This window comes from Thunnus thynnus, chromosome 12 (genome assembly GCF_963924715.1).
Source record: "Thunnus thynnus chromosome 12, fThuThy2.1, whole genome shotgun sequence".
In the NCBI taxonomy this organism is placed as follows: domain Eukaryota; kingdom Metazoa; phylum Chordata; class Actinopteri; order Scombriformes; family Scombridae; genus Thunnus; species Thunnus thynnus.
This window is the reverse complement of record NC_089528.1, coordinates 7,112,458-7,125,565: the sequence shown is the minus strand read 5'-3', so window position 1 is coordinate 7,125,565 and position 13,108 is coordinate 7,112,458. Positions and strand designations below refer to the sequence as shown.

General features: G+C 43.2%; 1 protein-coding gene across 6 annotated transcripts in view; it reads right to left on the bottom strand.

Annotated features, from left to right (window-relative positions):
* Positions 1–880: 880 nt before the first annotated feature.
* The window catches only part of rnf220a (ring finger protein 220a), a 258,798-nt gene continuing 246,570 nt past the window's right edge, over positions 881–13,108 (bottom strand). For 4 of the 6 annotated variants that reach the window (XM_067605013.1, XM_067605012.1, XM_067605015.1 and 1 more), the window contains 4 exons: positions 10,746–10,857; positions 7,735–7,929; positions 7,235–7,309; positions 881–3,376 (listed from right to left, as the gene is read on the bottom strand). In XM_067605013.1, the coding sequence (XP_067461114.1) occupies positions 3,305–3,376; positions 7,235–7,309; positions 7,735–7,929; positions 10,746–10,857 (454 nt within the window). In that variant the 3' untranslated portion in view covers positions 881–3,304. The remainder of the gene's footprint in view (positions 3,377–7,234; positions 7,310–7,734; positions 7,930–10,745; positions 10,858–13,108) is intronic. The other 2 variants (XM_067605016.1, XM_067605017.1) reach the window with 1 other exon arrangement.

Genomic DNA, 13,108 nt, shown 5'->3' with positions numbered 1-13,108 from the left:
ATGGCCGCTTTGAGTGACAGGTCGCTAGCTGCTAGGTGACTAGTTTCAGCAACCAGGCTTCATTCGGCCCACCTCAGCTACACTTCTTTGCACATTTTGGATTAGCTGGGAGTTAGGTGGAGTCAGGCACTGCCAAGATGGCAACAGCTGGAGCCGCCCACTTTGAGCTTCAAAACCGCTCTTCAGAAACCAACGGCTGACATCACGGTGGCTAAGTAGATATTTTTTACAGTCTATGGCTGCTACAGTTGTCAAGTTGTCATACTGGCATGTCACTCTTGATCTCTGATGAACATTTTAAGTAATAAGAGGAAACAACCTTTTGTTTTCTTCCATGATAATGGGTTGATTAACTTGTGATCTCAGGATAACGGCATTAAAAAAAAAAAAAAAAATTGCAAGCATGGCCGTTCTTGGCCTCCATAGTCTGGAGTCACAAAAGGCGTTATAAAACATTTTCACATATGCAGTTGTACTCCCCAACACCTGTTAACAAACTTTGATGTGTAAAGCGGCTGTCCCCCTTTACGTTGCTCAAACTTTTTCTAATCTCTATATTGTGTCCCACTTGACTTGACATGACTTACACCCACGTGTGCTGCATTGTCTTTGTTCCCGGTAGCTAAAGAGGGTGGCTGAACAGCTGCTTTATTAGGCTGCAATATTTTTCAGGCATCCCAGTTCCTTTGAGGAGTTGCATTAGATTTAAAAGTGAAAGCAATAATGGAGGAATGACATAAGCTACCAGTACAAACATTAGCTCAGACTCCCAAAGACCTCTGAAGCAGAATAACTGTAAAATAACAGTGAAATGTTTCCTTGGCACACATGCATTGACAGCGATAAGGGGAATAGAAACAAGAAAAGCCAAGGGGGCTAATTGAGATTTACAATCATTTAATTAATGTCAAATGTAGTTTACAAACGGGAAAGACATGTACCATTTCCAAGAATATACAAGACACAAATTAGTTCTGACACAATCCTCTTGTGCAATTTGTCATCTTTGGGGCAGGTTCGAATCAACCGAGGGTTGGAGGAATCACACCGTGAAAGCAACAGCGTAGCACCACATCCTGTTTATCCTGTTGAGTGTTACTCTACCAGGATGTGCAGCTAGATAATGAGCTAAAACCAAAGGGAAGAAAGCTAAAAAAATGAAAGGTTCATCAATATAGATGAGCTCAGCCATCGCAGCTGATCAACTCATGCCTTACTCGCCCCAGAATTATTCGTCTTGTCATGAAGAAGGATCCCAGACCCCGTTTATTTCTCTCTGAAAACAAAAGGTGAATGTTTCAACTCTGGGCTTTTTACATTATTTCACAGTGGATGGAGATGTTCAACTTCAGATGTAAAAAAAGTCCCTTTGAGAGAGCGAACACTACTGACACTGAGATGAAAATGCACATGAACAGAATGTGTCTCTTTTGCATTAAGGCCATCTTCCTCACCTTTTTTTTCAGTGAACATAGGAACAGTTTTCTTCACTATGTCTTATTTTACCGCCCAGGTTTTGTGAACAGGACCACTCGTGATATTTGAGAAGTTTTATTTTTTCTTTTTTTTTTTCAGCATTTCTTACAACAATACAGACGTCACAGAATACATAGTTTTACAAACACAAAGCACACCACCACCTTGGCTGCTGCTGCCGTAGAGGGAAGGGAGGGGGGAGGAGGGGAGGAGGATGGGGGGATGTTGCGGGTCTGGAGGTTGCCAGTTCAGTCTTGGCCATCCATCTTGTCTATTATAGTCAGAAAGAATCTGCCCTTCGGGGGTTGCCATTTTGGGACCTTTTTGCAGCATAGCAGTATGAGAACAATGGAAAAAGCTTTCTTTTGAGACATGTAGGGGTAAAATAAAAAGTGTCTAGACTATGATCTGAGCATGTTGTTACTCCCAACTGAGAGGAAGCACAGATGGAGGTTAAAAGAAGAGGCTCAGTTGGACATTGTTGCAACTAAAGAGCAGTTCCATCGTTCTGCTAGTTCGCAGTAAGTCTTGGGCAATAGGAATCTCTCCATTCGATAAAACTAACAAAAAAAAAAAAACTCTCCTTGCTTCATGTTCAGATCTATAGTTTCTCAAGGTACTCTGCAGAAAAATTACACCACCTAAATCTTGACCATCTAGTCTCGAGTAGTTTATTATTACTTAATTTTTTTATTCCTGTACAGTGAAATAAAACCTCAACGGATCTTCAAATGATCTTCTTTTTAAAAATACAGAAGGCTTCTTTTATTCCAGCCATTTTTTCCCCCCCAAACATCATTCCCAAACCCTTCCAACTAAAAACAGGACTTTGATATTATATACTTCTGTGTGTGTCTGCTGATGGTAAATGTGTGTGCATGTATTTGCGTTATGTGTGTACATGTGTGTGTGTGTGTGTGTGAACTCTATGTCATTTACACCCAACATTGTAAACATACATAGAACTATATTACATGTGCTTGCACTGCGTTTTGGGAAGAGGTGGGGGGGAGACTTTTGGTTTACTTCACTAGAACACCACGAAAGAGGGAGGAGGGGAGGGGAGGATGGGAGAGGAGGGCTCGCGAGAAGAAGAGGTGGAGGAGGAGGAGGAGGAGAAGGAGGAGGAGGAGTGTCAAACTCCTTTTCAAGGTGGTGAGGTTATTCTCAGTTTGGTTGAAAGCTCAGTTTTAGTGGACAGGCCCTTTTTTTTTAATTCTCTTAAGCAACAGGGGCATGAAGATAGAGTTTTCTCTCTGCCAGGAATAGGAAGAAAAACAAACAAAAAGCAGCTTTCTGTCAAGTCATCAGGGTAGAGCCCGTTGTCCAGCACCACTGAAATGTCAAGAGCTAGAAGGGGGGGAAAAGCAGTTTTTAGATTCTGTATTAAGAAGTTCCTTTTAGGTCCAGCTCCAGCAGGGTGAAGCTTCCAGGTCTCAGCAGGGCTTAGCTGGGTCTTATCAGGCTCTCCACTGAATAAAAGTCCTTCAGTATGTAAAAGGGAGTCATATCAAGCCTGTTGACCTGCAGGACTGCAGCGTGTCTGCATGTTTCATTTTTTCTGTGGGTGGTCAGGCAGCCAGCCAGACGGCCGGTGAGCGCTGCTCCAGTCATTAATTCAAGCCAGTTTCAACCCCCCCCGAAAGAGCCAGAGTCTCAAAGACAGCCCGTCTTGTCTTCGTGGGCTCTTGGAGGTTTTTTGGGGGGCTACCGACCCGGGACGCAAGAAAAGAAAAAACAAATGACGATCGATCGGGGAGAGGAAATCCAAGATGTTGGAGGAATGGATTGGAAGGATGAAGAAACGGGGGGAAGGGGGGTGTGCTCTTTACAAGTAGACACGCCTCAGGTCTCCGGGTGAGGTGATGGTGTTGCACTGCGGGCACAGCTTCTTGTTCCCCTGTGAGGAACAACAGGTGGAGACACAACAGTTAGCTTGGTTGTTGAAAAACATGGTGATTTCTGGATCACTCATAAATGCAATTTCATGAGTTATTAAAGGAACAATTGGATATTTTTTTGGAGAAAGATCTTTCTTGCTGAGAATTAGATGAGAAGATTGATACCACTCTCATATCTGCCCATTCAATATAAAGCAGCCAGTTAGTATTTTAAAACTACTCATTTCACTTTCATTATTTTTATTATCATGTTGACACAATCCCTCATTTATTCGATTAGTGGACGGACAAAAAATTAACCGACAACAGTTTTGACAGTTTTATTACTACTCATGAAATTATCAAGCAAAAATGGCAAATTCTTGCTGGTTCTAGCTTCTGAAATGTGAGGATTTAGCTTTTTCTTGTTTTTATACATTTGCACATTCAATATCTTGAGTATGGGGGTTTTGGATTGTTGAATGGACTAAACAAGCATTTCGTAGATGTCAGATCTTTAGAGACTACAGTAAATCAGACAGGAGAGTCAGTAGTTGTAGCCCTACAGGATGACATTGGATCTGGCTGTTAGCAGGAAACACACACTGAACCGAGATCATTCACTCTGCAGTACAACTGATCTGTATAAAAGCTGCATGTTTATATTATGATGTGTCTCCTGACAGTTTACCGGTGTTTGACAGGTGAGTAAAACTACCACCTCGTCTTTCCTTAATCTCAACCCTCCTGTTTGCTGCCGAATACCATCTCGCAACCTTCCCTCTCGGCTCTCCTCCTCCTCTCCCTCGGCTCTGCTTTGATAGTATGCCATCTGCAGTAAAGCAGCAGGTGATAATATGCAACACAGGGCTGACAGCAGAACAACGTTCTGACTGGGTGGTCTCTACCACTGTCCTCCACCTCTCTGTCTCGTTCCCGCTTGCTCGTTGGCTCGTTCTTTTCTTGTGCTGGCTAATAACTGCTGGCTGCAGGCGCGTTCCTGCCAGCTGCTTTTACTGTGCTTATTCTCAATTGGCTACACATGTATGAATAACTATAAATGTCAAAATAGATTATGTAAATAACTCAAGTATAGCGGTACATCTGGAGTTAACTTGGAGAGGAAGCTGTGGCTATTGCTTCTTTTATGTCAAAATAGGAACCTTGCTAGTAATTACAATAAAAAAATAAAAAAACCCTTCAATGACATGTCATTCTAAATATTACACCCCTCTGAAAAGTCACCTGTTAGACATATTTGGGCTACATGCTTATAAATTGACCATCACAAAAGTATCTCTCTGGTATGTGGAGACTTTAGTCAGTCCACTGTTATGTGTGTACAAGGTGAGTGAAACGTGGACTATGTGAGTTTAGTCCATCTCACAGAAACGTAGTGTGTGTGATATTTAACGTGTGTGCGACAGAATGAAGAGATCTCATGACTGCTTGTGCTTTCCAAATCCACGCTGACTACTACAAATGTTCAGGCTCGTCTGACCCCAAAAGATTAATAGGCTTCTTTTCCTGTAAGCCACTGAATAAACTCTTTGGAGTGGCCGCATAGGCTGAGGGAATACACACATCGCACGTACGCACACACACACACACAAGAGGACTGGGGTGGTCGAAGGGTCTGACAGATCTCACACACTCTCGCTAAGAGGATTTCTGGCTCCGGAGTGCCCTAAACTGTCTCTTCACGTCTCAAGAGATTGAAGAAAGGGAAAGAAAAGTGTGGAGGTGAAGAAAGGATGAGAGAGGGAGGATGAGTAGAAGAATTTGGGATCCTACTCATGGTCTGAAATTAATTCACAATACAGTTTATACAGTAGGTTTGAGATTTTACTATACAAGCTTTGATTACAATGCATGAGTTTTGGTATATTATGGTACTTTTTCAATGCAAAACCAAATAAATATGTGAATCTAATGCTCCATTCCTGTAAAACATGATATTCTCTGATGTCTCTAAACCTCCCCTGATGAGACACCTGTCACGTTCCCGTGATGCTCCGTGATAAAAGAGAAATATGCATCTGAGATGATTTTTCATTCCTGCACTGTGTGAGGGGAATGTTTGTGTTGTTTGTTTGCGAGTCGAAGCTCTGCGCTCTGTTTAGTGTGGGCGTTAAGTGTGCGTGGGTGTGTGCCCGTCACGCTGCCTCCAGCTGCCTGGCTCATTAAAGCGGTGAGGGGTTGGGCTGACGTTAACTAGATTCCCAGGCATTTACTTTGATCAGTTTTGGCCCTCCCACTTTTATAGCTGTCTCCAGGTTATGAGTTTAGTGTCCCATTCATTAGACCAGTGACGGCAGCGTGCATGAGTGTGTGCGCGCGCGCGCACACACACACACACACAGTGTACAGGTATATAGCTGATGGAAACAATGGGCCTCATTCAAGAATGTTTTCTTACTGCGTCTCTTAAATTTGTTGGTAAAAAGCGAAAACAAAAAGGAAAGAAATCCCAAACCTCATTTATAAAACATGCACAGACTGCTGTTCTGTTTGTGCCCACATGAGATCCTTCATCAATCAGTATTGATTTTAAATTGGATGCATGTTCCAGACACATTAGCACATCTAAATTCCCGATTAATCCGGTATAAGGGCGGCAATCCTTAACATGTGGAAACTAATCAGCTGAGTTTCCACATGTCCATATGAGAGCAGTTGATCCAGAATCTAAGAGAACGATGTGCTTTCATGTAACGTAACATGTCAGAGGGCAGCCTGTACTCTACTACTGTAAACAACCGTGTTAAGATGCTTACAGATAGCATATTATCATGCTATGTTAGCTCAAGATGCTACGGGGTTATTAGTTTTTAGGATATCTTATTATGAAGCATTATTCCAAGGCAGACTGTGAGACCAACATTGCATCACTAAATCCATGTGATGCAGCTTTACTGTGGCTAATAAAACACTAATTACTGGAATATTTTGTATTTATCAGCTGCCTTTTATTCACTGCTTCATAGCTGAGGATTTGACTAAAACATTACACAGATTTGTGCTTCAACTTTCAGTATTGGACCTGACACCATGTAGATTTAGCTCTTAACGTGGTTCTTTAATTGTATATGTTAATGTATGCACCTCTCTCTCTCTGAGTTTGGTTGTGAGAGTATTATTAATTTAAAGTGTAATGTAAAGAGGAGCTAATGGTGGGGAATGGTTTGATAATTGTTTCCCAGCTTGTGTCAAAACTGGCAACTGACGGTGTTTAAGAGTTTATAACTACGCAGGTGAGAAGGAAGAAGCTTGCGGGAGAAAGAGAGTGATGAGGTGAGGAAAGAGGGAAGTCACGGAGGCGTGAGAAAGGAGAGATAACGGCAAAGAAATCAGAGAAAGCAAATGAGGAGACGTTTTATCCTCCCAGCAGCAGAAACACTGTTTTTCTCTGCGCTCCATTTACCACATTAACACCAGATAATTACACACTACTGAATATATTAGACTAACTAATAACCAACAAGACCTGAGTGTGTGTGTGTGTGTGCGTGCGTGTGTGCGCATGTGTGCACACCCAAGGCGTTATGTAAACCTCATTGGAGGTTAAGGTTGAACACTTTATTCCAACATTTTAACAAGCCTTTTGGGGACCATTCCATTTAAGCTTTTCCCCTACTGCAGAGTCAAAGTGTTTGCATTGCCCTGGACTGTGTGTGTGTGTGTGTGCGCATGTGTGTGTGTGTAGTGAAAGAACAGGTCATTTGGGGAATATTCCATTTTAGTTCCTCCCTATGGGGCACGGATACAGAGAGAAACTCACTGACTATGAAATGAGGCTGCAATAACTGCATGTCATGAGCTGCCCTACAGCGCGGAGAAGTAAGTGTGTGTGAACAAGTGTGAGAGTTGGTGCGTACCAGAGTCCTGAGCCAGCATTCTTCACAATGGACGTGCCAGCACTGGATGGAGGTGAGCGGCATCGTGTAGGAGTCCTGGAGAAAGAAGAGAAGAAGAAATGACACTGAGTTCACAGGACGCACGCGCATGCCAGGCCACTTAGTAAACAACAAACATAACAACACGGTACATTCCCTGACCCACCAACAGCATCAAACCACCAACCATTGAACGACACAGCCAGCAGCCACAGAGTCACTGAGCAAGGCAGCATGGGGGAGGGGGGGCAACTGAACCGGCAACCTGCAGGTCACACACACACACACGCACAGTCACGATATCAGGCAGGCAACGAGCAGAGACGGAGGGAAGCAGGCACAGGGGGGAGAAGATGAGGGAGGAAGCCATGAATGAACCCGGTCTTGTTTCTTTTCCTCTCGAAAAGAACGCAGAGATGAGGGAGGAGGAGGGAGGGGAGGGGAGGGGGGAGAGGAGCGGAGGAGGGAGGGAGGTGCCTTACCCTCCGTAGGGGCTGTGGGAGGAGCCTCTTTATGCCGCTGCCGTAGCCACCAATCACAAGGCCCCTGTACAGGCAGTACAGGCCGAGGGGGAGGGACTTAGGCTGCCTCTCTCCGACCTCATTGGCCAGTGGCCGGGGCCCTGGCCACGCCCCTAGCCTCTTGATCTCCGCGCCTGACTGGAGAGCAGGCTTCCTCTGCGGAAGGGAGGGGTGGGGGTGGGAGAGGAGAGGGGCCCAAAGGTGGCAGCTAATCACAGAGGCGGGCTTGTACTGATCGCGCATGCATACACCCACACTGCAATATGAACACGCGTGTTGACAAACACACAGACCCACACACACGCACGCACGCACGCACACGGATGTGAGAGCGTGACAGCCGGACAGCCAATGAACAAACTGCGATGAGGAAACACTTCTCTCTTCACACTGACTTTGTCACATAAAACAATGATGACTTGATGACTTGGCTAAGTTGCTTGAAATTAATAGGAAACCCTTGTTTACACAGCAACAAGAGTCACTCAGGCTGTATTCTACACCACACTGAATATCACTGTATGCAATGTATTTTTCTCTCAGGATCTACTCATGATATCTCATGCAATAGATGCTGCAAAGTGCACAGATTAATTAGTACTTCATTAGGACTGGAGGTGCAGGTAATGACATTTAAACGCTTTCCTTATCCAGTGACTTCAACTGACACAAAAATGTGCTATGGTAGATTTGCTGAGAGTGTGTATGGTATTTATTGCAATGATGCTGATGTGAATTGTAATCATAATGTTATTATAGTGTAAAGGTTTTTATGAAGAGTGATATGAGGCATTTTTCTTGTCAGGGGGAGATGGTATAATTCTGTTTCCGTGATCCAAAATGTAAAACAACAGTTCCCAGTGTATCTGCCTTTAATGTCAATGCAGAAATAAACTAGAAGTAATACTGATGACTATAATTAACCTGGATAGTTTTATTATAAAATATAAGCTGAAAACCTAAGTTTGAAGGGGTCACTACACAAAAATAAGTTACTTGGTCACTTCACATGTAGTCTTGCCGAGCATCAGTGTTACAAATTTTAACAGTTTTCTTTGTGCCTTAAATCGTATGAACTAATGCAACTGCATCATCATCACTTTCAGAAGTGACCGTGCCTAAAACGACCAGCAGATGGGGGTAGAAATCTTCAGATGAGACTGAACCGCATGCAGCTCGACAATAACTTGAGCCAAGTTTGCTTCGGCAGGAGAGCACTTGTTTTCCATTAATGTACGACTACCTGAACATTGGAGAGTTATGATCCATGAAGGTAATTCTGAGAAAACCTTCAGAAAAAAAAAAAAGACTTGAGAGCGATGGCGTTTGTCAGTGTATCCCGGTTACTGAGCTGTAACTGCTGAGAGCTTCCACATGTTTCTGCTACTTGTAAACTAGTGAGATTAATCTGATGACTTCAAGTTCACACACACTGACAAGTTAATGACACACACACACACACAGACAGATTAGTCTTTGTGTGTGTGTAAGTGTTGTGCACATATTTGTGTTCCTCTGTGTGCCTGTGTGTGTGTGTGTGTGTGAGTGTGTGTGAGATGAGCGACAGTGACAGATGAGCAGAGAAGAGCTGTGTGTCCGTGGGGTGGTGAGTGATCGATTGCTGTGCCTTGCCCTCTGTGTCACCTCAGGCACCCAGCGACCTTTAGGAAGCACAGGCGTTGGTAATTACCCGCTCCTCACACACACACACACACACACACACACACGAGCACAGGATGCCGACGCTGCACTGTCCACAAGCTTCAACCATGACAGGATGGGTACTTGACACAAAGTGGGGCGCACATGTGATGGGAGGGGGGGGGTGCAGGTGTAATTGTATCTGAAGCGCCTGATGAACATGAATATTGACAATATCTGCATGATATTGTCAAGGATGAACATGTGGCCTATATTATTGATCTGTGAGTCCAATCAATCATTAATACAAGCTCGGGCACAGGAGCATCTTCTCACTTGACACTGCAATACTGCTTTGCCCATTTCAAGATTTAACCTTTTACTTTCATTGTCTGTTCATGGATATATTTTTTTAATTTGAATATATGTCAGAATCCTGTCTGTTTTGAGGCTGTTCTGTATTCCTCATATGAAGCGCTTCAAATCAGTTGGTAACGCAACCTTTAAGCACAACAGTCTCTTATCCCAGCACACATTCAGTTGACTTGCAAAGCCATGCAGGAGCTGCGACCTCCACAACACGACAGCAACACAACACTACCTGCACTCAAACAGTGAGAAAGCTGCTTAAGTATCCACAAGCTGAGGGAAATGAGATGCATACAGTTCCTACATGCACACTTATCCAGCATACAGCATAATACACTTAACGTTATTCAATATGGCTGTCTGTTAACCAAAGCTGGAAACTAGAAGACCAAGATTTGTAGTCTGGTCACAGTAATTCACTCTGTGTGGAGTTTTACTTGAAGAACAGTACAGAGTATCTGAGTAGAGTGGGCTAGGGGGAGTGTAGTGGGAATTGCATCCCTTTAGAGAAGCAGAGAGTGATCAGTTTGATTAGATTATTTCAGGGACTAGATCCTCAGAGGGAGTGTGAAGCCTTCAAAAGAAGTAGAGGACCAGGCTGAAGCTGCACCTCCTCCCCAATGCAAATACCTGCTAAACATGGCCATGAGCTGATAAGAAACGCCTGAACTCTCCTTCCAAAAACTGTTCAGTGTGCAGTGAACTGTGGGATACTGAAGAAGCTTCTGACATGGGACAGGCTGCTCCACTGCTGTTCATTAGGCTCAACAGAGCAAAGAGCAACATCCTCTTTGCTGCTAGGCTTTCTGGAAAATTATTTACTACTACTAACCCAAGCACAACCTGCCAGTCCCTTCAACCACTGCTGATGAACGTTTAGAAGTCTTATACGTAGCACTTTCTGGCTTTAAGGCCTTAAGTGCAGAGAGACGGATGAAATCCTTATAACGTTTTATACTCACCATGCAGATGAGACACTTGTATCGGTCTCCTCTCAGTATCTGCTTCTCCAGCTCTCTGATTCGAGCCTTCAGAGCCTCCATGGTGGTTGCCGTGGACTCCTCCTCCGTTACTCTGGGGGAGAGGAAGCAAAAGAAAGAGAGAGGGAGAAATGCTTACTACTCATATTACAAGACGTACAGATGGGTATGACACAGTGAAACTCCTCACCAGCCACCAATGAGAAAGTCTGATGAATCTTAAAAGGCTGAAAAGACCTACAAACCAGTTCTTCCCGGTCATTTTTGAAAAGTTCTTTGTTTACACTGATACATAAAAACAACAGGAATTGACTGAATCTCATGAAAACAACAGTCTCTAACTTTTTGGTGGTTGATATTAAAGGACCAGTGTGTAAGATTTAGTGGCATCTAGTGGTGAGGTTGCAGAGTGTCTAGTTTGTCTGTCTGTTCTGGGCTACTGTAGAAACATGGCGGTGCAACATGGCAGAAGAATAGAAGAAGAACCGCTGCCTATGTAGATATAAAGGACGGATGAGGATGATTCTTATTTTCAGGTGATTATACACTAATTAAAACATACTTATGAATATCATATTCCATTTCTGCCGAGCCTGTTCTGTTAGATGCCACTAAATCTTACACACTGGACCTTTAATATCTTTAGTCTTGACAGTCAATTACATTATTCTGTGATCCTGCTATATTTAAATATGTGGTTAATCCTCCAATGAATATAATTTTTATTCAAGTGTGTCGATTCTTCACAGATTTTCATTCACTGCTGTTACATTATGGACCTTTCTGTTGTGCAAACCTGCTCTTTCTGTCACTAGTATTACATGTTTCTATTGAACACCTCTTCATCATCACCTTCTGTCACTGCAGCTCAATACACAGTTGGGCATCTTTAAAGCCCCCCCCCCCACCCTTTCTTACTCTCCCTCTCTGTCCAATATATAGTATGACATCCCTCTATTTAACACCGCTGTATCCTCAAAGGCCCCATCTCACAACAGATTTACAACTCCGGCCCCCTCCCTCTCTCTTTCCCACCATCTTTTAACAATTCCTCCGACTCCCACCTCCTTTTCATCCTCAGATCTCCCCTGTTCTCAACTTTAACTTAAATGCTCTGTCGTCTTTTTTTTTTTTACACCTCTCGTTCACCTTTCATCCTCTGCATCTCCTCTGTTATGTTTTTGCATCTCTTTTTTCCGCACACATCCTTCCTCCATCCCTCTCTCCTCTGAGCCCCCCCCCCCACTTCATTACGCTCACAATCCTCCCTTTCTTCCTGCCTCTAAGCAGCCTCTGATTAATGTGTAGCATGATAACAGAAAATGTGCATTTAACACTGTCCGACAGCATATGAAGCAGCCATAACTAAATCAATACGGCCGACGCACAGACCGCAACGCAGATGATGATGATGATGATGATTTGGTGCAGGGAGACGAGGCCGGGACAAGCCAGCCGGTGTTTATTATAGCCATCCTTTCATTCTGTGGCGAGATGCAATAGTGGTGTGTATGTGTGTGTGTGTTAAAAAGGGAGAGTGTGTGTGTGTTTATGGTGATGTGGTCATTTTGCAGCCTGATAGCTAGCTGATCTATGGTATTGATCTGGATGGAGATGGGCAAGCAGAGAGAGGGAAAGGAGGGTGAGTGCAAAAGATAACGATATGTGGCTGTGTGTGTGTGTGTGTGTGTGTGTGTGTGTGTGTGAGTGTGTGTGTCCTAGGATATGGCTTCATTTGCTGCATCCTCAAACAGCAGAAGCTACAGGGGAATGTAAACAAGGATGGACTTTCTTAATTTCCTACAAGCTGGAGTTCTGTTAATCATTTTTTCGCTGTATGCAACTGGAATATTTTTACATCTAACCTCCTTGATTCCAATCTTCAAACAAGCTCATTAAAATAAATTGAAGATTAAATTAAAATTAAACATTTCAGGTTTGTCTGACCATCACCAGAATTTTTCACCCACTGTTCTGTGCCAGAGACAAATTAATTATCATCTTAGTTAAACTTCTTTCATGAAACTTGTCTAAGAGCATAAAAAATGTCTCTGAAAACTCTGACATGTGACACATCTGTAGAGTTTACAACTTCTAACAAGAGATACTAATGTATCAGACATTCCCTGTTATTTCTCTTCCATTTCTAAGAGGACCACTCTAAAACCTTTAATAATGGTGCTAGATGAAAAGTTAAGGGATCACAACGTTATAACAATTCATCTTGAGGGGGACAAGAATGTCTGTAACAAATTTAATTGCAATCCATTCTATATTTGTCACTATAGACAAAATCAGTGGATTGCCAACATTGGTAAGTTTCATCCTCTGAATGCCTGAACAAA